General features: G+C 44.3%; 2 protein-coding genes across 15 annotated transcripts in view; one reads left to right on the forward strand and one right to left on the reverse strand.

The window, feature by feature from the left end:
• Positions 1-1,468: 1,468 nt before the first annotated feature.
• Positions 1,469-10,896, reverse strand: LOC121816976 (uncharacterized). Of its 5 annotated transcripts, none has more exons than XR_009595138.1 (4): positions 5,222-10,896; positions 4,165-4,338; positions 4,030-4,092; positions 1,469-1,617 (listed from the first exon to the last, which is right to left on the reverse strand). XR_009595138.1 is itself a non-coding variant. In XM_060394121.1 (2 exons), exon 2 carries the CDS (start codon positions 6,442-6,444, stop codon positions 5,464-5,466), a length of 981 nt encoding a protein of 326 aa, XP_060250104.1. In that variant the 5' UTR covers positions 6,445-9,780; positions 10,838-10,896; the 3' UTR covers positions 5,280-5,463. The 5 variants fall into 5 exon arrangements, 1 of the variants encoding a protein (XP_060250104.1); XR_009595136.1 differs by lacking the exon at positions 1,469-1,617 and adding an exon at positions 2,816-3,306; XR_009595139.1 differs by lacking the exon at positions 4,165-4,338.
• The window catches only part of MECOM (MDS1 and EVI1 complex locus), a 630,714-nt gene continuing 608,493 nt past the window's right edge, over positions 4,941-27,161 (forward strand). For all 10 annotated transcript variants that reach the window (XM_012099708.5, XM_012099727.4, XM_012099711.5 and 7 more), the window contains exon 1: positions 4,941-5,283. In XM_012099708.5, coding sequence (XP_011955098.3) covers positions 5,247-5,283 — 37 coding nt within the window. In that variant the 5' untranslated portion in view covers positions 4,941-5,246. The remainder of the gene's footprint in view (positions 5,284-27,161) is intronic.

A 27,161-nucleotide genomic window follows, 5' to 3' on the forward strand; every position in this document is an offset into this window, starting at 1 on the left:
GAGGAGGCTGCCTGGGTGCTCTGACCCGGCGTCCGTGCGCCGCTGAGAGGGGTACCCGCCTCCCGCGCCCCCTGCGGCCCGTGGCGCCCCTTCTCCCGCAGGTCAATGAAACCAAGCTAGCCCCGCGCCTCGCCCGCCCTTCCAGCGCTCTAATCACCGAGAGCTTTCCTTTCTGGGCAAAGCTCAGTGGACGCTTTCAACTTAACACCTTCACACAGCCACTGCAGCTGGAATGTGCGCGTTTCCCCTTGCGTGGGTGTATAAGGCAGTGTTTCTCCCAGACTAAAGGGACAATCTTAACATCTATTAAAGCCTACGTTCTCTGTCTTGAGACTTAATCAGGTTTGTCCAAACTTTTGTGATTATGTGTGTGTATGTGTGTGTGTGTTTGTGTGCGCGCGCGCGCGCGTCTCCACCCTCCTCTCGCCACCCCACCCCCGCCCGTGCAGGGCGAAGTAGTCCTATATAGCGATGATAAATATCCCTGTTGATCACTTGATTGATTACCTCCCTGAAAGGTCACGCGGGCTCGCAGTAATTTCCTTTTGCCTAAGGCTCCCTTTTCACTTTTACTCCGGCACGACAGCTCCGAGTACACGGGATCTTTATTTTTTATTTTAACCCCTAAATGCAACCCCTCCCGAAAACAATGCACACAAGAAAAATCGAATAAAATCAACTCGAGACCTTTTGCTCAGTCGTAGCCACCCTCCCCATCTCGCTCCTTTCTTTCTTCTGGCTCCCGCCCCCTCCAACTCCGGGCCCCTCTCCCCAACTCAAATGTATTCTGGACACTATTTAATAGATGAGCGTCTTGCAAGTAAACTCAGGCGTCCCTTGGGTCTGCATTTCATGTCTGTGGCTCTCTCTCTTTCTCTCCCGTGAACTAAAAATTCGGATTTTAACCACTAGACAAGCTATTAATTTAGCTAGACTACCTAGGGTCCTGAACCCAATTAATTTCTAATAATTATAGCCGAAGGGGGCTAGATAGATCTCCCTGCCTCTTTCTTTTATTGCCACTCCACGCCACGGAGGTCAGCGTATAATAATAAAGTGTGTATTTTGAAAGCGATCTCAAGAACAGTGAGTTATTGCAATGAATGAAAATTGTTTCCATTTTGGCTAATTGAGCTGGTGGCCGAAAGCTAGAGCTCTGAGACTAAATAAAGAGGACTGTTTCATTTCAACATGAAGAAACCCCTGCCTAGCTCTGGTCACCCAGCGAGAGTTTAATTTCTTAACAGCCAACCTGAAACCCAGCGTTGGGTAAACAGTATTAATAATTGCATTACAATGATTAAATTAATCTTGCTGGTAGCCAGCAGAATATAGGTTGTGATTGAATAGCAAGATGTAAAGTTCACTGCACAAAGACAATAGGCCAAGAAATAGCTCCTTAAAGAATTCAAACTTTTTTTCAAAGATACCGTGGGGCTGGTTCAATTATAATGCGAGGAAAGGAAAATTTCCTGTTGCATGTAATTTATTGAAAATCGGTTCTTTGCTGTTTCTAGCCTTAACTAAAGAAACATAGCTGGAAAAGAGATATGCTTGTCCTGTTCTCTTCTTCAACGACCCATCTTTCCTCCAGCTCCCAGCTCGTGTTCTCTGCTTCTGTTATAGAAAAAAAAATCCGAAAGAAAAAAAAAAACCACGACAGTAATAAAACAAGCAAATCCAAACAGCCCGTAAACTCATCGACTTTCCAAGGACGCACTGTTTCCAGGATGCCCGTTTCCGTGGGAGGAAACGCAAGAAAACCTGGGACCCAGTCTACTGCCCCTTAAGGAAACGAATTTCAGGAGGAGAGGGAAAGGCGGACGGTGCGGATGCAGGCAGCGACTGCAGCTCCAACAACTTGTTGGAGGCCTCTTTTCTCTTGGGCCAGCAACAGCTTAGACGGGACGTCAAAGGGTGTCGGGAACCTCAGGGGCCGCTGAACAGAAAGTCACCTGTTGGGTCTCACGGCTGAGACTTGGGTCAGGTGGACCTGACGGGGTCCTGGTACGGGGGAGTGGGAACCCGCCAGGGTTGGCGCTCAGGGGGTAGTGGCGCTGCAGGCGGTGAGCGCGGTCCGTGGCTGCTGGCATTTGCTCCATCAGGTTAAACACACTTGAACTAGCACGTCAGTTCTTTTATTAACACTCAGGGCAGAAAGCACATGATAAAAGAAAGAAATAAAAAGAAAAAGAAAAGAAATCCAGTTTTCAGGTTTGAAAACAAAAGCGATGATTCTGTGAGTACTTTTATTAAACAACATCCACAAGTATGATGCCTGATTTTTTCACAGTGCTTTGGCCCAAGGACACAGAGGAGTTTGTGTTTATTTTTTCAGTTAGAATATGTTGGCTTCACTCCTGTCGGAAACTCTCGGAAAGACCAGGCTGAAGACCCATGCGCTGAAGCCACCGTGACCCCAGGGATTTGAAAAATCAGGAGGGGTGTGTGCCCTGGCCATGCCTCACTCCCCACACCCCCTGCCCTCTAGAAAGGCTTTCAGGACAGAGATCTCTAAAGTTGGGGGGAAATCAGTTTTGAATTTCTTTAGCTTTCCGTATCCCACCCAATTCTCACAGCCCCCACCCCAACCCCTGGTCCGCCACTGTGGTTTATAATTTTTCAGCAGAAACAAGGGCTGCAGCTTCACATGTGGGTCTTGTTTTTACTTGGGTTTGATTCCATGGTCCCTTCATTTTCTATAAAATTGCCCATCACTTCTCTTAACCCCCTTTCTGCAACGGGACCCAAATATAGACGTCCACCCCCACCCAGGGCATGAGATAAAAGGAATTAAGTAGAATAGTACAAGGGGCAATATTAACTTCTTTTATTTATTTTTTAAGTTCCCCAGAGTGAGAAGGTGAAATGAAACCTCTCAGGCAGAGCCTCCTCATGTCCAGGTGCTCTTAAACGTCCTTGGTGAACTCTACCATCCTTCCTGAAGGTCAAAGACCTTTAGGTTTGGATAGCTGGGAGGGGCTTGGTCCTCTGGACTGCCTCTCTATCCTCTGGCCTAGGTGAGGGTCCCCAGAGAGTCCTTTAAACTGATCAGAAGCTGTATCTATGCACTTCTAGCCAGTCAGTCTAGTGCGTTTCTCTCCCTAGAGATTTTACTTTCTTTGGTGAAAGCTCTCAACTCCCATTTCTCCTTTTCCTCTGAGGACCTTTTCTGGTTGGAGGGAAGGCTTGCCTTCATGTACACTGAGGGAAACTAGTGAACTCAGTCATAGACTTCCGGCATTGACATTCAGAATGCTGAAGTGCTTGGTCATTTTGCACCGGCCAAATGTATGAGCACACCACCTGTATGCAGAGAGCAATAGTAGTTGTAGAAGGAATGGAAACACCCCCACCCAAACTTGCCTCTTTACTTCAGAGGGGATGAAAGAGTTCTCTTGTACCCATGTGTGTGGGCACCAGAGTCTTCTCTTTTGGAAACTGTTTTACTCCTACCCTGTGTAATTTTTTCATCACCCTGTTCCATCTCCCCCTCCCCTACCTCACATTTCAACATTACACATCTGTCTCCCTTGGGTCTTGTAGCTTGCTTCTCCAGGGACCTGTACTGACAGCCAAATGCTCCCAGAATTACACAGCTCTGGACAAACAGAAGTGATGGGCATCCTTGCCAAGCTGAATATTTCACATTTCAATTTTCTGGAATAAAGATATTTGCGAGCCATTGATGGATAGTCCCATTTGGGGTTGAACCTTGCTATTTGTTCCTAGTTTTGACAATAAATGACAACAGGTAGAGTTGGGCATTCTCTGTTATCTTCCTTCCCCTACCGTGCCTTAAACTCATGCCCAGAACCTGCTATTCTTTTCTCTTTCCTTTAACTTGAACATCAAGGATGTATCACTGTAGCACAGAGAAAAAAATTGTGATTTTCTTTTACGGTGTCTGGCAGGATTTGCAACAGATATTAATGGGGACATAAATAGCTCATGGAAGATATTGAACAAAACTAAGGTAAGGAGGCTGTACCAAAAGAAAATCCACACTTACTCGGGATTTATTCATACCTTAAACACAGCTAGCTCCTTTAAGAGGTCCCCATTTCTGCGTGCCCACTTCTTTGGTAAATCCTGTAATTAAAAGCAAAATTTCAATAATGTATTTTTTTAAAAGTGGTGGTGATGGGGGAATCTCTCTCCTACCTCTTCTTTATGACCCGGGAGGTCGTGGGTTTAAGCGAATGAGTGAAATGGCAGACAGGCTGAGCTGCAGCAGGAGGCGACAGGGGCAGCGGTGGGGGAGGCCGGAAGGTGACAGCCGACCTCAGGGAAGGCAAAAAGAAGGTCTTGGATGTCAAATGCCCAAGGTTCCCGGACCTGGGAATCAAGGGTGATCATTATTACTTGGTGGGAATAGACCAGCAACTGACATGTTCCAAGGATGGCAGGAAGTATTAGCATTACACCTAAAATCAAGGAAGAAGCAGTTATTTATTCTGCTTTCAGCTCTGAAAGCAGAAGCCGCAATAGCTTCAGTAGCAGTAGTAGCCGCCGCAGATTTCCCGAAGTTCAGGATGATTCTCACTTTCTCCTGGATCGCTCTCCGAGAGTCCGGTCCTTCTAGTTCTTTAGTGTGGGAAACATTTTTAGAAGTCCCCTCCCCTCCCCCTACTCCTTGCTTTCCCCCAAGGACCGTACAGAAAATGTCCTGCAATTTATGGTGGGAAAAACAATAATGTTAATGATACAGGCTTATTGGTAATTTCAACATGAAATCAATCCTTTGCCCGAGCCTTTTCGTTCCTTTTTTTTTTTTTTCTTTTTCTGGGCGAGGTGTCTGCTCCCCTCCGACTCCCTGCGCTCGTTCCCCGCCCCCCGCCGCCCTCCCCATGGCTCCCTTTCTCCGCCTCCTCGGCGATTGCCATCTGACAAGATCTCCAAATCAAAGTGATAAATCGCTCCAAACTTTTTTTGGCGGCGCTGAGATGTTGGAGGGGCGTCTAGCGCGCATGTGCGAAGGTGTCCAAACTGACAATGCTGGAGAGATAGCGAGTGTGGATTGAGAGAAAGGGAGAGAGGGAGGGAGAGAGAGTGAAAGAGGGAAAGACAGAGAGTGAGTGTGTGTAAGAGAGAGAGAGTGTGTGTGAGTGTGTGTGTGTAAGAGAGAGAGAGAGAGAGGGAGAGAGAGAGGAGAGGGAGGGAGCGAGAGGGAGAGCAAAAGAAGGAAAAGATCCAAGAAAAAAAAACCCCAACCACACACCAGCGGCTGCAGGACTGGGCACAGCATGAGATCCAAAGGCAGGGCAAGGAAACTGGCCACAAGTAGGTGCAATATCCCTTTTCTATTGGATTTCCCCCTCCTCTGCCATCTTGCATATCTGTCTACAGCGCTCCGGGAGGGAGAGCGGGGCTGCCTCTCGCGCCGGGGCCCCGGGTGGAGGGCAGGCGCAGAGCAGCTCCAGCAACCTGCCAGTCTCAGCCTCCGCGCCGGCTGCCCGCGCTCTAGCTCCTTGTTTGGGCGCCAGAGGAGCCGGGGCAACCCTCGAGCCCAGTGCGCGGGCCAGCTGTGGCAACCCCGGGGTGGGGGTGGGGGTGGGGGCAGCAAAGACCTGGGTGGGAGGGAGGAGAGAGAGCGAGAGCGAGCGGGAAGGGGTGGGGTGGGTGGGGGGGGGGGGGGGGAGAGGAGATGCGAGAGTCTCCCCCTCCCCTCTCCTTCCCCCCAGGCGGAGGAGAGTTGCCTCTGGCCAACCAGCTAGTCCCGGGTGTGGGAGGGGGAGTGGGGGATCGAGGGGGGGGCATCGGGCTGGGGAAAGAAGACTTTTTCGCGCCTCGGTTTGTTTCTGGGGTTTGGGGTGGGTGGAAGGCTCGGAGGGAGCTACAGTGGCGGCAGCGGCGGCGGGCAGCCGTGGTGGAGTTGGGAAAAGTTGCGAGGCGGCCGCTGGAAGTTGCGCGGGCTGGCGGGCTGCGCCGAGCGGCTGTTGCGGTAGTGGGCGCTGTGCGCTCTGCCGTGTTCTCCAGCGTGCGCGGCGCGGCGGGAGGACTGGGGTGGGGAGTGGGGGAGACGAGGGTGTGTGTGTGTGTGTGTGGTGGCGAGGGGGGGCGGTGGCGCGGGCAGAGCCGAGCTACCAGCTCCGCCGAGCCGCGGGCAGGTGGGGAGAGAAGAGGCCCCGCGAGCGCCTGGAGAGCGCGGAGTAGAGGGCGCGCAGCCAGCGGCGACAGCAGTCGAGGAGAAGGAGGCCGAAAGGGCGCGCTCCGGCCTGCGAGCTCCAGGATGGCAGGGCGCCGAGTGACCCCCAGGGGGCGGGCTGCGGGGACACTGGGCTCGGAGAGGGCGCGGCGGAGCCTCCCGCGCTGTTTCTGGACGCAGCCGAGGTCTTGGGTCACTAACCCTCCCCGGCGCCCCCTGCCTGCCCGGCGTGGAGCGGCCTTGGTCACGCGGGAAGAGGGCGATTGAGTTCGGGGCAGGGGCGACGGGACTCCCATCCCCCATGCTTCTCGCCGAAGTGTTGGGTGGCTTCGGCCGGCATTGCCTGCAGAGCCGAGACTGTCCGGGAAATCGGTAGCATCAGCCGGGAGTATAGGCGACGGGACTGGATTTGTCCAAATGCTTCTACGTCGAGTCTAAGGGGACCCGGCGGTGCCGAGTCCCGGAGCGATCCGGGGAGTTCAAAGCGCTCCTCCGCAAGGTGTCAGCACGCGGGGCTGCAGCAGCCTCGGCAAAGCACAGGCCGCTGTTCGCTCTCCCTCTCGCTGAAAACATAATTCTCTTGTTTTGCGTGTGGGTCAGAGAACGTAGAGATAGGGTGGTGGGTAGGATGCTTCTCCTAAGTGAACCCCTAGTCTCCCCCACCCCTGCATATTAAAGCCAAGTAAAGCCCCGAGCCTTCCCGCCTTTGGTGTCTCCGCCGCAGCCGCGCGTAGGGCAGCGGCACCTCGGGCGGCTTGGTTTCTTTGGTGGTGAGAATCCGCGGTCTAGCCCAGCGAGATGCTGTCATCTTAGGCGCCTTTCCAGTGCTTCTTTCAGTCCTCACCCAAGCACTCCCTCTCGCCCAAATATGTTTCCTTTCGGTCTGGTCTCAGGGATCAAGCTATATATAGGAGTCCTTGGGCCATCAGTCCATTTGTTTCTCTTTTGGATATTGTTCATTTTACTTAGCTGCGACAGTGTCAAAGCGCGCCCGTGGAACTCCTGTTTTTCCTGTTCGCGTTTAATGGGGCCGATGTCTTTATTTTCATCTGAGGAGGAATAAATGTACATATATGCTTGCAGGCCTGTGGGCTTCAATTCCGACTGAAGTTTAGGGGTGTGTGTGTGTGTGTGTGTGTGTGTGTGTGTGGTTGCGCGGACGAAGCGGGGGGTTGAGAGCCGCTTTCAACTCTGCCTAAGTTGTGAAATGAAAGCCGAACCCTTCGCGCGCCTCATTGCCTGGTATCCGCCGAAGTGAAAGCAGAACAAACACAAAACCCTTCAAATTTTCTTGGGCAACTTTTTCAACTATTTTAATTACCAAGTTGTTCGCTGCCGAATTCAAACATTCCCGCACGCACAGCCCACTCAACATCCAGAAACCGAGTCTGGTTTCCTATCTGAGGATACTTGTCATTCATCCAGTGGGAGACCCGTTTATTTTGTGTCTAGTGTTTCTAAGGATGCCGCTGCGGCTTTCTGATAACTAGATGCGAACTCTCACAAACTTTTCTTGCTAAGCCTCAGGTTCCCGCTGGCGCTGCTCCAGCTGTTGCCAACACGGCTGCCTTTCGGACAGCAGCGCTGCTTTAAGCAATTCTTTGGTTCTAATCTGGGTAACGAAGGAAATCATATTAAAACTAAGAATTTTTTGTATCTTGAAGCGCTATTTCCTTCCCCCGCGTAGTGCGTGCGTTTCCGAGCGCAGGGCGGAGATAGTCGCTGACCCCTGCTGTGAAGCCAGCGAAAACTTCGGGGCTGTGTCTGGACCGGGTTTCTTTCTTTTTTCTGGGTTAGGAAGAGGCAGTGTGACCAGCATACTTTAAAAAACAAAACCACCCTTCTTGTTGTAAAAGTAAACACTGCAGTGGAATCAAGTCACTTAGAAACAGTTGTTTCCTCGACTGTTATTCTTCATGTATTTTGTAAATTTCTTTGGCGGCCAAGTCTTGTCGCGATCTTGGCTAAGGTACAGGATTCCAAGGATCCAAACCAGGGACCACAGACCCTGAAAGTACCGCTGAAGTTAAACTCAGAATGAATGCACAGCCTACTTCCCGACTTACAGGGCTTGTTTTTTTCTTACACAATAGTTAAAACCGATACATTCGTTGCAAATCATTTGGGAGGAATAAGCCATTACATTAAAAAAAAAAATAAGAGAAAAGCAAGAAGACTGACATTTGTACCGTCTAAAGATGGTGGCTTTTATTCCCACCTTTAAGAAAAGAAAACTAAAAGCCAAGCAATCTCTGGCAGCCGGGTGAGGCTTCCCAGCCGTTTTCTTGGGCGGCCAGGACAGCACCTGGGCCGTGCCAGAAATGCCAGTTGCAACTGTTTCCTTCTGGTGATGGGGAAGAAGTGAAGTTGGATCTGCCTAGTGCGTCTAGGGCCCGAAAACCGAAGGAACCCCCCCACCCCACTTCTCCAAAGTGACACCCGGCAGGGTTTCAATCACAGCAATGAAAGAGTTGCAACGAATAACCCCCCTTAGCTACCGGGCCACGCAGAAGTCTTGTAAAGACCCAGAAGGCGATGCGATTAGCAAGACCCCGGTGAGGGGAGGGCGGGGGAGGGGGGGCACTTGTTACTTGTACACTTGATCTCGGTTTAAAAAGGCTCTGAAGTAGGTAAGGTAGATGACGACTCTTCCTCTCCTGCTTAAACGCCTCCCCTTAGTAAGCCTAGTACATAAGATGGTAAAGAACCGCAAGCCCAGGTTCCAGCCTCCACTGCCCCATGCCCATCTACTTGCGTTTTCCTTTATCCTTTAAAAAGCTCAGATGAAAACGCAAAGCTTTGCTTAAAACGCGCATTTTGTTTATTTCAGTCTGCTTTTGAGGAGGGGAAAAAGCGCTTGCCCTGCGGAGGCCCCGTTTAGGAAGGCGGTTTATTTGCCATTACTTGACCATCACCCTGGCTTAGGGCTTCTTTATTGTATTTGGCACTTAGAACGAAGCATTTCGATGTGTTTCGCCAAAAAAAAAAAAAAAAAATCTGTGTTTAGGGGAAGGTTAATAACGCTTTTCATTCTCCCCTCACACTCATCTTCAACACTCTGGAAGGGGACGGTTCATTAGCTACAGGGGCTGAAGGCTGGAATAAAAGGCTCCTTTTTCAGGTTTTTATTTGTGAGGGGCTGAGGAGTCGCAGGTCTGGGGGCCACTGGCTGCAGTGTGTCTGTGTAAGTGTGCCTGAGTGTGTCTTTTGCAGGGTAGCCCAGCTCTTGGCTTTCTGAGCGGAGGCCTCCCCTCACTACCCGTGGGCGGGCGCGGCCTCCTCAGCAGGCAGACATTCAACACGTAGGACGCTCATCGAATAGAAATTAATGCGTCATCCCGACGTTTCTGCTTTCTTCTTTTTTAAAAGTTGAGGGTAATAATTCAGTAAGCAGTTTTTCTTTAAACATCTTGTCGTTTGGGAGTTTATTTTATTTCATTTTTTGCGACTTAGGGCCATGTTATCCCAGGCTGCAGACATCGCCCGGGGCAGGAAGGCCACAGCTGGGGACTCCAGACTCCATCCTCCCGGGCCAGGAGGGCAGGGGAGCACCGACTTGTTGCCCTCGGCAGGCCTGGCCCAGTCTCCTCTCTCCCCACACATCCTCCGTTTGCCTCTGCTGGAAGCGGGCCCTGAAATGGAGAAACTTGACTTGTCATCTGCTGGCCAATGGCTCTTACCGTGTTCCCAAGGTACTCAGAGCTTGGCAGAGCCCTATTCCCAAGCGCTGGGTACATTGTCCGTTCACTGTTCACTGCCGTCCCCCCCACCCCTCCAGTCATCTGGAAACCAGGCCGGGTGGGACTTGGGGGTGGACCTGGGGAGGCCCTAGAGAGGAGGGAGGTAGTGTTCACCAGAGCCCCCTCCCCTCCACACCTCACTCCTCCAGCTGCTCGGCTTCTAGCTCCCAGGCCCAAAGCTTCTTCCCTTTCAACATCTGAGATGCTGTGTGCCTGGCGTGGTGCTTCTCTTGGAGCCTTGTTTGCACCGACCCTGTACAACACATGCACAAACATACACACACACACACTCTCTCTCACAGCTCAGGGGTTCAGGGACACTTACCCATTCACTCTCTCGGGCAAAGCAAGCCCCTTCCTAACCCCCTGGGACAGAGGAGAGAGGAGCTCTGGGGAGGTGGGGCAGGAGCAGACAGTCACTCTGTAAAGATGGGCACATTTTTCTGGAGAGGTGGTTAACCCTTCTTGAGCTGAAAGTCTCAGCTCTAGGCACTTTCTACAAAGATCTGTGGGGTCTGCTTTTCTTTTATATGAATCACTAGTTTCCTCCCCACTTCATTTGCCAAGGTCCTCTTTCTAAAATTAGATTTTCCCCTTCCCACTCTTGAGTTTACCAGGGAATTCTCAAGGAAATTGGCTGGGTAGTGAGAACAAGTGTGAGGAAGAGGATGAAAAGGAGACAAACAAATGGAACAAACAAGAGAGGGGAGAAAGGAAGAGAGAAGCAGCGTGTTTCTTCTTCCTAGATCTCCAGTTTGCACACAGATGGGTATTATTTTTTTTTTCCCCAGTAAATGAAAAAAGTGTAATCCTTGTTAATTACCTTTGTTTACATGCCATACAAGAAACTTCAGAGACATTTCTACATAAGGAAGAAACTGTTTACAAAACTCTTTCAAAAGTGTGACATATTGCTCTAGTTCAGCACTAAAAAGCTAAACACACTTACCGTCCTTTGAAGTGCCCTGGCCAGGGCAGCTTATTTGAGTGCGGTTCAGATATTGCTGTGGGTATAACTAATGGCCTCTACCTATTTAGCTCAAGTGGGAGGAGAGAAAGGCCTGAATTCCTTGTCCAATGGGTCCCTCTGGAGACTGGATTCTGGCTCCTGGCCAGTTCTGTACAATGTCAACATTGAATATTTGAATTCCCAGACTCTATTTAACAAGTTTCTAAATAAATAAACTCATTGTGTGTCTGTGTTTAAAATTATTTCACCTCTTCCATAAAAGCCACAGTGTCTTATTACACTGGCCTTGCAAGTTGATTTTTTAAAAAAATAAACAAACAAACAGAGCTTAAGGATTTTTAATAGGCAGATCTTCACAATATGTTTTACAGAGACATTCTCTCATGTGTGGCTGGGTAGGAGCTATTTAGAGGGATCTTGGGCTGTGATGTGGTAGTGAGTTATACTAAAAACCAGGCTAAGTTCAGAAAGTCAGTGCAATATTAACCACATCTAAAGGGAGGCCTGACTGTGTAACTGTACTGTCTTTATATATTTGATAATTTTGCCTGCTTGGTCCTAGAATACAGAGAGCTTCACTGATGTGTCCTAAATGGCTATCTGTAGGCTACCGCAGTCCCTACATATTGGTGGGTGTGGAACTTTGCCCAGATGGAGTTTTGTTTCTGAGCACTTTTTCTTTATCTGTGTCAGTCTCTGTAAGTTGGAAGGGGTAGATATACATGTTATCCTACTGTTTCAGTATGGGTCTGAAATGGACCACATGAAACCTGTGGTTTTACTCATCTCTCAGCATTTGAACATCCACAGCATTTTTTGCAGATTGGAACATACTTGTTATAAGAAGTACACGAATAATTAAAAAGAAAAGGCAAGTTCTGGTCCTCTTGAAAGTGTGGACCGCATCTGGAGTTGTTAGGAAAGAAAGTGGGATTTACTCTAATTTATGTGTATAAAGGACAACATTATTAAAAAGAATGGGATTTGAAAGGGCACACAGCAAAACCTATAACATTTAGCTGGTAACATGGAGAGCTCAAAGCCAAGAAAAAAATACCACTAACCCATGCAAACCTTAAAATAGATTACAATGACCTCAGCCATTTTCATTAAAAAAAATAATAGCCATGATTAAAATGGGGGGAGTGTTTTACTTGGAACTATACTCTTCTGCATTATTATAAGAGCTGTTTTGTGGTTAAAGAACTGTTGCATTATAGAAAAAAAAAGCAAGTGAATTTTTAATCAAATTCCTGATTCTTCAAAAGCTCTCACTTTTCAATTACTTCTTATTTTGGTTTTAGTTATTATTCTTATTCATCAACAAACATGCTGCTTTTAGCTTGTATATATAGACAAATCCTTTACTACTAACATTTGAAAAAATTCTAAAGGAAAAATTTTATTTGGAGAAGAGATTTTTATTAATTCCTATAGTAACACCAGACTAGGAATTGGTGGCTCTAAAAAAGGAAGGACCAAAGCTTTCTTAACTTTGTTTAAGAACCCGCTTAAAGGAATTAATATTGTGTGTTAAGGTTGTTCAAACTATGACATTTATGAAAGTCTTTGTAATAGCATTTGGTGGGCTTTGGGTACAAGCAGACTTAAGAAACAAATACTGGTGAAGGCAATGGCACCCCACTCCAGTATTCTTGCCTGTAAAATCCCATGGATGGAGGAGCCTGGTGGGCTACAGTCTGTGGGGTAGCTAAGAGTCGGACACGACTGAGTGACTTCACTTTCACTTTTCACTCTCATGCATTGGGGAAGGAAATGGCAACCCACTCCAGCGTTCTTGCCTGGAGAATCCCAGGGACGGGGGAGCCTGGTGGGCTGCTGTCTATGGGATTGCACAGAGTCAGACACGACTGAAGTGACTTAGCAGCAGCAGCAGCAGCAGCAGGAATGAGCCATCTGATCCTGAAGGTTACCACTGTGCTCGTCAGTTTGCATCTGGATGTGGTCCCTGATTGAATAGCCAGGTCATCTTCAAGCACTTGAATGCCTCTGAGCTCCAGGATCTTTACTTGTAAAGAAAGAGTTATAACATCACTTTCCTGGGCTGCTGTAAGAATAAATTGGAGTAAGTGTACCCCCTGTACCTCAGTCACAAGCCATCACTCAATCAATCTCAGTCACTTTCCTTCCGTTTGATCCGTTACTTTTTCCAAATTTTTAAGACATCTTCCCCTTCTCCCCATTCTGTTTTCATCCAGTCTCATCTGTAGACCTATTTGCATATATATAGTAAGCAGTTTGTGCATCTCCTCATCAATCACGTCTTCAGGATAAATGGGAGTCATATGTAGAATTTGGACAAGTCAGAACTGTCTACAGCAAGCCAAACTAAGTGGTACCTTTATTCTGAAAACTTGAGAATCTTCCTTTGCCCCTTTTTGGGGGAGTTGAGGGGCACTTTGTGCATACAGTGGGAATTCACCTTTGCTCCACAGGTGTTGGCATTGTATGTACACAGCCTAAGTTTAGTTGTGCATACCCTCTGGTTCTCATGATCCCTTGTGTATGAAAATTTTACTTTTAAGAGAATGAGTTAAAAATTTTTTTTAAAAAATTATTAATTTATATATTTATATTTTTGGCTACAACATGTGGCATGGGAGATTAGTTCCTCTACCAGAGATTAACCCTGGTCCCCCTGCATTGGAAGCATGGAGTCTTAACCACTAGACTACCAGGGAATTCTGGGAATGAGATGTGTAGTTCACTTCACTACTCTAGAGAAGACCTTATTCTCTAAATGAGGTCAGAGTAGAGCAGAGCATGTAAACTTGAATGCCTACAGGATTTGGCAGGTACAACAAATGCATGAGGCATCGTGGTGTGTGCACCAAGCACTCTCTTATTTTTATTTAAAATGTTTTTTTTTTAATATAAATTTATTTAATTGGAGGCTAATTACTTTACAGTATTGTGTTGGTTTTGCCATACATCGGCATGAATCCGCCACGGCTGTACATGTGTTCCCCATCCTGAAGCCCCCTCCCACCTCCCTCCCTGTACCATCCCTCTGGGTCATCCCAGTGCACCAGCCCCGAGCATCCTGTATCCTGCATCGAACCTGGACTGGCAATTCGTTTCACATATGATATTATACATGTTTCAATGCCATTCTCCCAAATCATCCCACCCTCACCCTCTCCCTCAGAGTCTAAAAGACTGTTCTATACATCTGTGTCTCTTTTGCTGTCTCACATACAGGGTTATTGTTACCATCTTTCTAAATTCCATATATATGCATTGATACACTGTATTGGTGTTTTTCTTTCTGGCCTACTTCATTCTATATAATAGGCTCCAGTTTCATCCACCTCATTAGAACTGATTTAACTGTATTCTTTTTAAAGGCTGAGTAATATTCCATTGTGTATATGTACCACAGCTTTCTTATCCATTCATCTGCTGATGGACATCTAGGTTGCTTCCCTGTCCTGGCTATTGTAAACAGTGCTGCGATGAACATTGGGGTACATGTGTCTCTTTCAGTTCTGGTTTCCTTGGTGTGTATGCCCAGCAGTGGGATTGCTGGGTCGTATGGCAGTTCTATTTCCAGTTTTTTAAGGACTCTCCATACTCCATAGTGGCTGTACTAGTTTGTATTCCCACCAACAGTGTAAGAGGGTTCCCTTTTCTCCACACCCTCTCTAGAATTTATTGCTTGTAGACTTTTGGATCGCAGCCATTCTGCCTGGCATGAAATGGTACCTCATTGTGGTTTTGATTTGCATTTCTCTGATAATGAGTGATGTTGAGCATCTTTTCATGTGTTTGTTAGCCATCTGTATGTCTTCTTTGGAGAAAAGTCTGTTTAGTTCTTTGGCCCATTTTTTGATTGGGTCGTATATTTTTCTGGAATTGAGCTGCAGGAGTTGCTTGTATATTTTTGAGATTAATTCTTTGTCAGTTGCCTCATTTGCTATTATTTTCTCCCATTCTGAAGCCTGTCTTTTCACCTTGCTTATAGTTTCCTTTGTTGTGCAGAAACTTTTAATTTTAATTAGGTCCCATTTGTTTATTTTTGCTTTTATTTCCAATATTCTGGGAGGTGGGTCATAGAGGATCCTGCTGTGATTTATGTCGGAGAGTGTTTTGCCTATGTTCTCCTCTAGGAGTTTTATAGTTTCTGGTCTTATGTTTAGATCTTCAATCCATTTTGAGTTTATTTTTGTGTATAGTGTTAGAAAGTGTTCTAGTTTCATTCTTTTACCAGTGGTTGACCAGTTTTCCCAGCACCGCTTGTTAAAGAGATTGTCTTTTCTCCATTGTATATTCTTGCCTCCTTTGTCAAAGATGAGGCGTCCATAGGTGTGTGGATTTATCTCTGGGCTTTCTATTTTGTTCCATTGTTCTATATTTCTGTCTTTGTGCCAGTACCATACTATCTTGATGACTGTTGCTTTGTAGCAGAGCCTGAAGTCAGGTAGGTTGATTCCTCCAGTTCCATTCTTATTTCTCAAGATTGCTTTGGCTATTAGAGGTTTTTTGTATTTCCATACAAATTGTGAAATTCTTTGTTCTAGCTCTGTGAAAAATACTGTTGGTAGCTTGATAGGGATTGCATTGAATGTTGACATGGAGCCTTTGTACTTCAGAGCTAGAGGCAGTGGTGGGGATTGCGTCAAGCTGGGGGTTCAAGCCTTTTCTAAAGGTGCCCTAACTCCCTGCTGCATTTGAGAAAGGTGGCCCAGTGCTGCTAGGTCTTCCATGTTTAAGAGAAGCCACATACCTGGACTGTTCTGTGAATTTTCCTCTACTTTATAATGTTGACTCAATTTAAACAGCAACATGCAGCATTCTGCAGGTCCAGCCAAACACCTCTACCTGTCATGTACAGTTCATGGACCCTGGTTTTGCAACGTCTGGATTAAATGATCTACAAAGGTCCTTCAAAGTTCCAACATTTTACGATACCCACAAGGCTTCCTTAATATTACCTTGTGTTTCTAAGATCTGTATCTTCTTCCTCCACCCCAGAGTTACTCTGTGTGTGTGTGTGTGTTTTGATAGGTGGAAGTACTTATTACAGAATCTGATATCTGGCCATTTATCTGGAAAAAAAGTCTTTCTGAGCCATGTTGTGTCTTTCTTTCCCTCCACGCTGCTTCATCATTAATTGGCTTAAGAAAATAAACTGAAACAGTCACTCCCCATCTCATAGCCACTGGTCACCATTCTTCCTTATTTCTCCCTCAACCCAATTCTTTGATTTGTGGGCTGGGGGTTGAGCAGTAAATCATTTGGAGACAGTTTTCTGTGGTTTTCCTCAGTGGGAGAAGAAGTCATTTGGCTACTGTGGGTATCACAGAGGAAGAATTCACTCCTGCTCCCTAGGAGGGTCCAGATGTCATGTCCTGTACATCTGTAACTGAAGAACCCAACTGAATTTTAAACATGAACCTAAGATGGAGAAATTAGTTTTTAAGGGACAGATGTATTATTTGACAAGAATGGCTCTCCTTGCAGCAAGGTTGATATATTGAAGGAACATTTGAAAATAAACATACATTATTCTGTTTATTGTCATGATTTGTATTTTTAGCAGAAGTGGTGGGTGAAGAACAGGTAAGATTAAGTCCTACAGATACAAAGGTAGAAGTATAGTGATAAAATACTGGCAGAACAGATTCTCCCAATAATGTCTGGACTGAGAACTCTATAATATCTAAATTAGTACTATAGTCAAGGGACTAGTCAATAAATACTTGCTAACTTTCAGTTAGCATTGTTAGCAAAATCATCGGATAAAGCAATGCTTGTAAAATAGTGATGAACCATGCCTATAAGTATTACCAATGGGTTATGAGATAAACTCCCAATTTTTACACATAACACTGAAACCCCAATTTTTTTAGTTAGGCCTTTGAGGTCCTCCCACTCTTGAGTCAGATGGTTATTCTGAGCCCACGTTCTGATATAGATTGGCCTTGGGTCTGAATCCTGATTCCACCAATTACTAACTGGGTGAAATAAAGGCCACTTATGTGAAGAGTTGACTCATTGGAAAAGACTCTGATGCTGGGAGGGATTGGGGGCAGGAGGAGAAGGGGACGACAGAGCATGAGATTGCTGGTGGCATCACTGACTTGATGGACATGAGTTTGGGTGAACTCCGGGAGTTGGTGCTGGACAGGGAGGCCTGACGTGCTGCGATTCATGGAGTCGCAAAGAGTCGGACGCGACTGAGCGACTGAACTGAACTGAATCATTTTTGGCCACAGTTTCCTTAATTATAGACTAAAGGTATTTTCTTCATGGGAGGATTTGATGAACTAATATATTAAAGCACCTTAAATATTTAATAGTAAGAGCTCAACATGTGTTCATCATTATTTTATAAAACTTTCAGACTTGTTTGTCTCCCTATCCAAGTTAGTCCATTCAACCTGCTTTGTTTAATCATTCCGCTTTTCTCAGTCTTTTGTCAGCCTAGTCTTGTGTCTCCATCTTCCAGCCTCTGGCCACAATGTTGTCATAGTCTGTAGACCTCCCCATACTGTCCTTTGACCATCAACATCTAACTCCTTTAAGAGTTAGTTGAAACGTTTCCTTCTTCATGTGGTTCATCCTCAACCCTCCTGGAGACATGTTTTCTCTATGTTTTTTCCTTCCAATAGTATGGAATTATTTTTATCCTATCATCATTTGGATATTTTGTTATAAATTACTTTCTTCACTTTCTGTATCTTATTTTTCTAGCTAAACTGTAAAACTCCTGGAAAGTCCATTTCTGTTTCGTACAGTCCCCATTTCCATGCTTGCATATGGCAGATATCAGTACAATTAGGTGATGGTGGTTAGCGATGGGCTTTGCTGGATTATGTGAATACCTTCAATTTCTTTGCCTGTAAAACCTGTGCAGTCAGGTATTGTCAGTGCTAGAACTCGGGGATATCTGACACTTTAATTGCATACTAAATCCACAGTTGGCTTATTTTGACAGTGATAAACCACCTGGAAAGCACGTTTGGAAAGTAGAGTATTATTCCTAATTTTCACCAATAATGCTCCTCATTTTGCCCGTGGAGGTTTAACCTACGGCTCCTCACTTAAATTACAAATTGTTATTGATCTACACTTGATCTTAAGGTTTATGGAAACGCTGTGCTGGACTTGATTCCGGAGACTGTAAGTGGAATCAAGATAGAGACAGTGAAACAGTTTGTTGGACTCATGTAATTCCCAGGGATTTGGGGCAGTCAGCTTTACAAAGGTCATCAGAAGCCAAGGTTTTAGACAAATTCCAACTCTAATTCAAACAATAGCAACAATAATTTTGCTGTATATTTTAATGTTAATTTATAATGAAAATCTCTTTCAATTTAAGGCTGACCAAATGATGTTGCATTCAATCTTGTTTAACTGATCAAACTAATTTCACCCATCCAATGGGGCCCCTTAGTTCAAATCAACCATGTCTTCTTCCTCCTGTTGAATCCCTCTACCCCTCTCCCCTACTTACCCTTTACTAATTTCTCATTCCTATGGTGAAAACAGGACTGACTATTTGTGCCCTGGACAGCTGTCCTCAAGCTCTGAATGACTGCAGGGTTTCCGTTCCTGTTAGAAGTTTTCTTCCTGCAAGACCAGCCTGGAGTGACTTTTTGTCCTGCTCTTTGAGCTGCTTTTAAGGCATTGGAAGCCCCTTTGACATGAAACTTAGAAACTAAGAATCACAATTTTATACTTTCATGCTGATTATAGACTTTATCTTTGGCAGCAGCCATGAAATTAAGTAGTAATAAAATGTTTCATGATAAAATGAAAATAAAAATGGAGGGATTGAGCAACTCTCTTGGTTTCTGATAGGGTCATGGTTTTTAACGTTGTTTAGAGTCTCAGATACCTGTGAGAATCTGATGAAAGGTATGAAATCTCCCTCCAGGAAACGCATATGTTTTCATATATGCATAAAATATCCTTAAAAGTTTTCATACAGTGTCGGTGGTTCATGGACTTCTAAATTCCAGCCATAGGTATTATAATGGTTCATTCATGTGAATCAGACTTGCTGTACCCTAATATGTTTGTTATGTAATGTCTTAAAGTTTTTGATCCATATTTTTCATTATCTTAGAGATATTTTTCTTACTTAAAAATTTATACTTGCTCTAAAAATTTAAAAACTGCAAAAATGAGCACACCAAAAATGAAAGTTCTTTGTTGCCTACCCTCTTTTGTCAGACACTGCCTGCCGATGGCTCCTATATACCATTCAGTGTAGTGTGACTTTTAGCACGTATGTGCGTATAAAGTTACAACCTTTTACAGCAACTTGCTCTTCTCTTTTTAAATACTTAATCATATACCTTGGACCCTTCCCGTCCCTATGTATCAATCCTACCCATTCTTTTAAAGGCAGCAGACCCTTCATCGTCTGGGTGTGACACATTTTATTGAACCCTATGTTGACATTTGAGTAGCTTCCAGCTTTCAGAACAGGACAGAGAAGTTCCCTAGCCCAGGACTCTATGGGAAAATGAAAGTGAAGTGTACAATTAAAGGAAGCTCACAGTTCAGGGTGAAGTGTGCTGGCCCTTGAGCCTCAACCACAGTGGGGCTTTGGGAAGGTCACGGAGGGTTGCCTCACCCTGTCAGGACAGATCAGATTTCCAAGCATCTTTACCCCCTGAGGTCCAAGGGTCGAAGCCCAGAGCTAAGGTACATCTTTGTGAGATCCACTGTGATATATCAGTGACATTTCAAGCTTCCTGGATTGTTTTGGACCTCATATTTATGACCTATTTCTATTTTCTCCTGCTGTTCAGCACAGGCTTTAGCTGAAACCAGTTCACATACCCCTAATTGTATAAGAATAAGTAAGCTGTCAGGGTTTCAAATCTCAAGTTTTTGTTTTGAAATTACAATTCCTTTGCATGTACTTTTGTTTTAATTGGAGGATAATTGCTTTACAATATTGTGTTGGCCTCTGCCATACATCAACATGAATTAGCTACAGGAATACATATGTCTCCATGCATGTACATTTTTTATCACATTGTGTATACAGCAACCAACTAATGGGACTAGGTAAATGCAGTTTATTTAAAGCCAATAAAATATTCTTTCGATGCTCTTTTAAAAATTACCCACAATAATTTCTAACCTATGAATTGGAAAGACCATTTTTATAGGAAAATGTATTTCACTGGATAACTGTACTATAGGAAATTTTTTATAATGGAAACTATCTCTTACTTTTAACTATACATCAAAAATTTGACAGTGTAATGTTACACACTAAAGCCCATCAGATGCAAAATTCCAGTTTTTGATTATAAGTTATAAACCAGGATAGAAAGACTTCTGAAAAGTGGTTTTCTTTGGCAATGATGTTGTTGATTAAATATAAAAAATTCAGAAAAAATTAGTTCAGCCCATTCTTTTACACAGAAGGTTACAAAAATGAAATAGCTGGATTTTGGTTCTAGTGGGAACAACTTTGCCTATTAAAGCTCATTAGATTAGATTAGATTAAAAACACACCAGACATTTTAGACTGGATTTGAAAAAGCGCCATTCAAGGGATCAAAATTTAGTCATATAAATCTTTTTAAGAATTAATTTACTTTGCAATTTTGGTTCCTTAGAGTACAGTATTTGTTCCAAATTCAAATATTTTTTTTAATGGATGCATAAAAGTTGTTCCATGGGGCATTACTCTTGTTAACATTTTTAAAGCATTTTTTAAAGGAGATCAATCAAATCAACTCAATAGTTATTGAGTGCCTAGTATATAAAAGGCACAATGAACAAAATCCTAGAAACACTGACTTTCCTAAAAATGTTGAACATCAGCACTTGACAGACATACGTGCTGCTGCTGCTGCTAAGTCACTTCAGTCGTGTCCGACTCTGTGTGACCCCATGGATGGCAGCCCACCAGGCTCCCCCGTCCCTGGGATTCTCCAGGCAAGAACACTGGAGTGGGTTGCCATTTCCTTCTCCATGACAGACATACATATACCCCTGAAAATGGTTTATTAACTGAGAGAAAGACCACTGTGTGCCTGTTGCTGGTTATCAATGACTACATTGTGGTTTCATGAGCCTGGAACACTGAATTCTATGCCTGACTCTTCTCCACATATACTTTGCTAACTTTGCTAACATTGTGAAGCCACACACTTAGCAAACTGCCATTCCAAGCATTGGGGGTCTTCCATTTAACAATAATACCATGCTTCATTTCTCTTAATACCTGTCAGATGTGGAGGTCATGCTTGCCTCACTAAGTTACCTACATACTAATGCTGATGGTTTCCTCTCAAGATACTTGAAAACAAAACCAGGCCCTTATAAATACTTACTGTTGGTGACTATTACTTATGCATTCATTCAGCAACTGTTCTGTAATTGTAGGTGAAGGGAAGATAGCAGCATACACACACACACACACACACACACACACACACACACACACACACACAGAGGCAAGGCCCACATGGAGTTCCCATTCCAGGGGAAATAAATGTGAATGGTCATATACTTTCAGATGTTGACTTGTGGTCTGAGGAAGATAAAGTAGGGTAATTTGCTAGAGAGCACCCAGGACTTATTTTAGAAGCATGGTCAGAGAAGACCTCTCTGAGGAGGTGACACCAGAGCAGAGTGATAAGACGAGACTGTTGTTTAAGTGTTTGAAGTGTGCCACTTTGACACTTACGGCTAGTGTACTCAATCTACCTGGTTCTCTAACCGAGGGGAAAAGCAGACAAGGCGTCAAAGTATTGTCATTGATTTCATTTTGTCCGCTGCACTCACAGATCCCATGTACATTGGCTCCACGGCCTTGGGGTCAGAACAAAAGTTTTTGTGTATCTTCTCTTATAGATGGAGGGAGTGGGAGTTTTGGGTTTGATCTGTAAACACTAGGTTGGTGACAGAATCGGAGAGCAAATTAGGTTTCTGGACACATAGTTCAGTCCAGTTAAACAAATATTTATTGGACACCATTTTAATAGCCTGAGCCAAACATGGTGTTGGGCACTGAGTGTACAAAGAGAAGTAAAATCAGTTTCCTGCCCTTGAAGAACTTACAGTCTTTTGGGAGAGACAGAACGTGTTGACAGATGTCTCGGTACAGTAGGCTCAGGGTAAGCCCAAGGGTCACAGCCTTACTCTGGTTGAGTCACAACCATCTGGACAGTGGTACACGGCCAACGGCGTACCTTGTTTTACATCTTTTCTGACAAAACACCCTTTAACCACTCCAAGCTCAGAAAAAAACTTGTTTCAAATTTGAGGGTTAAAAGTTTGTATGGGTGTAATGCATTTAAAGACACATTTCTAAATTTATCTTCTGAGCCTTCAAATGAGTAAGATGGAGGACATTTGTATATTAGGTAGGTTTCCTGAAAGATCCCCTGCCCCTACTCCAGTCACATTTATCTGTGGTTAGGGAAACACTAAACACTGATTGTAGGAATGTAGTAAGATGCAGAGTGCTTGAGTTGTGAGCCCCATAGCCTTCGGTCTGCACCTGAACAAAATACTCTTCCCACACTCACCACTTTAGTGTATTTTATCTCTGGTGCAGCTAGAACAAACTCTAATCACAGTTCAAGAAGTTCTTCCCGGAGATTTTCCAAGAGTTTCCTCCAACTTCTTGCCACCTGAAGCGGTATCTGAGAGCAAAGATCTGATGCCCAAACTGAAATCATGGTTTCAAAAGGTGCAACTTGCTTTTAGCCTCAACATTTGTCTAGTAGAAAATAATGCCATCCAAAGACTGCAACTGGGTCTTAGGAAGCATTACTATGAACAAAGCTGGTGGAGGTGATGGAATTAACATTGAGGTGTTTAAAATCCTAAAAGATGATGCCCTTAAAGGGCTGCACTCAATATGCCAGCAAATTTGGAAAACTTAGCAGTGGCCACAGGGCTGGAAAAGGTCAGACAGTTTTTATTCCAAAGATTGACAGAAGCTCAGAGAAGTGACTCCTGCTCGGGTCTGCATGTGATTATGTTGTTTATAAAATAGAAATCAAATAAAAACCATGGCCCTCTCATCCAATTCTCTATGCTAAACATCTTGCTGTGCTGTGTGTATATGTGTCTAAGCTAATTTTCCAGCTGCTAGGCTTGGTGGAGAAGTTGGTGTGTCCAATATCATTACTGCTAGGCACAGTTTGAAACCCTGAGCAGACTCCCCATTTACCTGAATGCATATGATGATAGTGATCTAAGCATCCTTATTGCAACATTAAAACACCAGGAGAGATGTTGTTTGACTCATGAAGTAGTATTGTGTCTTCATTTCTTTGGCCTAAAAATACTGGGTAGATGAATCTGAAGAGGATGGGAAATGTCAAGGTGAAAAGCATTATGCATCCAGGGCTTTCAAAGGGCCTCATGATCTGTGGATCAGATCTCTCTTCCTGCCCTTGAGTTATAATAATCTCTCAGTCACCAGGGTTTTACTCTCAAGAAAAGAAAATACTGTGATACCTAATATGATGAGCTGTACCTTAGGAAACCTTCCAAGTGGATCTGTGGCATAGGCCAGGACTGGTAGACTGCTTCCAGGGTATATGGAACACAACCATTTATTTCCTTCTTTCACTCTCGCACAATTTGCCTAGATGATATCATAACATTTCATTATGTAGAGTTGACAATTAGAAATAGTTTTCCTACGAAGAAAATGCTCTCTGCAGCATTTTAAACCCTGTCTACTTAGAAGATAGATGCTTATTTTTTTTCTTAGGTGTGTTCATCTCAAAAGTTCAGAATATTTTGGGTACCCATGGGCATGTTTTCTGATGGATGATGTTCTCCAGAGTATCAAAACATAGCTTGAGTCCCAGCTTTGCTACTTGTCAGCCTGGTGTCCTTTGGCAGGGTACTGACCCTTTGAGCTCAATGTCCTCGGGTATAAGATAGGAACAGTACCTCTGCTTTGCTTCCTCTATACTAGTAATGTCAAAAATGAGATAACATATGTGTAAGCTTCTGTAAATTGTAATGAACTGTGTAAATTTAATGCAGTTCTAAAATTATAGAATATTAAAATGCTGGAAGGGATTAGGCATGTAGATTCTGGGGCTGCATTGTTTAGGCTGACATCTTGACTCTACTACTACCAAGCTGTGTGGCCATGGACAAACTACTCAGCCTCTCTGCGCCTTAGTTGCTTCATCTGTAAAACGAACATAATTTACAAAACAACAAGTAATGGTACTAATGAAGAGTGCTGAATGTTCATGTGTTATGAGGTCAGTTCTCACACCTCTGTGTTTTGTTATCCTGGTTTTGTGGGGAGGGCACTTGGGATACACTAGTTGTTTGCTCCAGGCCTTTTGGTTCTGAGCATAGAGCTAGGATCTAGCCTGGATTTGCTTTACACCAAAGCCTAAGAGTTTACTTAATCTGAACATTCCACTGCCTTTTTTTTTTTTTAAATTCAGAAATAAAAGTGGAACATGACGTTGCCTGGACATTCCAGAGCTCATAAAGATAAGAAGATTTTTTCATAGAGGGCACCTTCATTTCAAGAAATAATTTCATACAATTCTCAGTAAAGGGGAATTTTGCCACAGTTGATATAAGTAATCTTTTCTATGACAAGGGCTGGTTATCTTCCTATCTCCCACTTTGTTCCCAGACTTATCTGCAGTGTGGTTTTCCATCACTTTATGTTTTTAGTTTTATTTAGGTAGTTCTATAAATCTTTGTTCAATGGATGTCTTAGGAGAGACTTCGTCACTTAATTGTCTGAAATCACAAGCTAATTACACCTTACAGCTTACTAGTCAGTGATGCTGGATTCAAATTCCCATTTTCTGAACAATGCACTGTGACTGTAAATTTGCCCAAGGTCACCAGTGTGTTTTTAAGGCAAGAAAAGCAAGCCACAACTTTATGAGTCTTTCCTCTGTGCATCACATCTGAAAGCAAGTCCTCAACTTTGTTCTGATAGCCAAATCATTTGGATCTTGCGACGAAGTGTTTGACTAGATACATCGTTGACTAATCTGTGGGAATTCAATAAGGGGAGGGCTAATAAGGTCTCAGATTCAGTCTGTTTTTTTGTTTTTTTTTTTTTTTTTTATTTTGGGGGACAGGGTAGTGGACAAGTTAAGAGGAGATTGTTTTTGTTTTAGTCACTAAGTCGTGTCTGACTCTTTTGTGAGCCTATGCACTGCAGCCCACCAGGCTCCTCTGTCCTTGGAATTTCCCAGGCAAGAATACTGAAGTGGGTTGCCATTTCCTTCTCTAGGAGTTCTCTGCGACCCAGGGGTTGAACCCACTTCTCCTGCATCGGCAGGTGGTTTCTTTACCACTGAGCCACCAGAGAAGTCCTAAGAAAAGATCCAAATATAGCTGGATAGAATCACTTGGAGAGCTCAAATATACCAGTGTGTGGGATCCACCCCATAGTAATTAAATCAGAATCCATAGTGGTAGGGCTCAGGTGGTGGGGGGCAGTGAGTCCCAGACATAAGAAACTGGGAAGAAGGAGATGATTTAGGGAGATAGCAAAGATAGTAAGATGGCTCCAAATGCTTCAGTTCAGGTCAGGTCAGTTCAGTTGCTCAGTCGTGTCTGAGTCTTTGCGACCCCATGAATCACAGCACGTCAGCCTCCCTGTCCATCACCAACTCCCGGAGTTCACTCAAACTCATGTGCATCGAGTTGGTGATGCCATCCAGCCATCTCATCCTCTGTCATCCCCTTCTCCTCCTGCCCTCAATCCCTCCCAGCATCAGAGTCTTTTCCAATGAGTCAACTCTTCACATGAGGTGGCCAAAGTATTGGAGTTTCAGTTTCAGCATCAGTCCTTCCAATGAACACCCAGGGCTGATCTCCTTTAGAATGGACTGGTTGGATCTCCTTGCAGTCCAGGGGACTCTCAAGAGTCTTCTCCAACACCACAGCTCAAAAGCATCAATTCTTCGGCACTCAGCTTTCTTCACAGTCCAACTCTCACATCCATACATGACCACTGGAAAAACCATAGCCTTGACTAGACAGACCTTTGTTGGCAAAGTAACATCTCTGCTTTTCAATATACTGTCTAGGTTGGTCATAACTTTCCTTCCAAGGAGTAAGTGTCTTTTAGTTTCATGGTTGCAGTCACCATCTGCAGGGATTTTGGAGCCCAAAAATATAAAGTCTGACACCGTGGGGATAATTCCAGGACGGTATACCTTTTATTGTATGGCTTCCTTTCGACTTTTATAAGCACAGAGTTAGAATTTGGAAAGATTCTCTTAGCACTTGGCTCCATGGACTTGCTTTCTGCCTATGACTTCTGGTCTTTGTGGCAGTAATATGCAAGAGCTTTCCAGCTGTGAAAAGCCACTGCTGGGGACACTGCTGGGGACACTGCATCACAGACAAGGGATGGTCTTTTGAGAGTCCAGGAACTTTGGTGTCTTTTTGACCATTTTGATCTGGTAGTCATTTCTAAGGAGACAATAATGCTTTTCAGATACAAAACAAGCACAAAAACAACCTAAACAAGAACAGAATCAGCAGCTGCCTGGAGAGAGAGCCCTTTAATATTGCTCGTTTCTTTCATCTTTTGGTTTTCTAGAACCCCCAACATGAATGCTTTTACCAACCTTTTCATGCAAAGGGACTGCTGGAAATTCCAGAGAAAGCATGGAGGGAAAACAGAAAATGAACTGTTACAAAATAGACGTCTCAACCAGAAATGTTAAAAATGCAGAGGAGGTTTTCAGACGGGGATTGTGCTATGTTTTAGAAAGTTTGGATGTTGAATGCCAGTGACCATTATGCTTGGCTGGTTTTAATCAATGCTATCAGTCACTCACTTCCTTATACAGGAAGATGTATTAAATAAACGTGTTGGATGTTGTTGGATGGTCCAGGTATGTTCAGTTGCACCTGAGTGCATACTAGCTCAAGGTGCCTGGTGGTTCTGGAGGTTTCGTTGAGCTCAGTGGGATAAACACCAAAACAGGCTACATGAAGAAACACAAGACATTTGTGTGCACTTGTGGTGAAGGAGAATGGCTTTACTGAAAGACAGAATTGAGCCAGCAACAAGGAATGAGTGTGTATTTATAAAACGTGTTCTTATGTGGATCTGTGGACAGTTGAGGGTCCCTTCTTCAGTTTTAGTTGAAGTTGTATGTTTCAAAATTATTAACCATGACACCCAAATACTCCAAGGAATTTCTTTTGGATTCTGCCACTATTTCAATGATGATAAATCTAATTGCCCCTTTGTTTTTTCTTTCAAAGTGATCACTTGCATTTTCTAATTTTTAGAAGTTTCTTCAACCCAAGTGTAAAGGGATAAGGTAGTTCAGTT

The sequence above is a fragment of the Ovis aries genome, chromosome 1 (genome assembly GCF_016772045.2).
Source record: "Ovis aries strain OAR_USU_Benz2616 breed Rambouillet chromosome 1, ARS-UI_Ramb_v3.0, whole genome shotgun sequence".
NCBI lineage: Eukaryota > Metazoa > Chordata > Mammalia > Artiodactyla > Bovidae > Ovis > Ovis aries.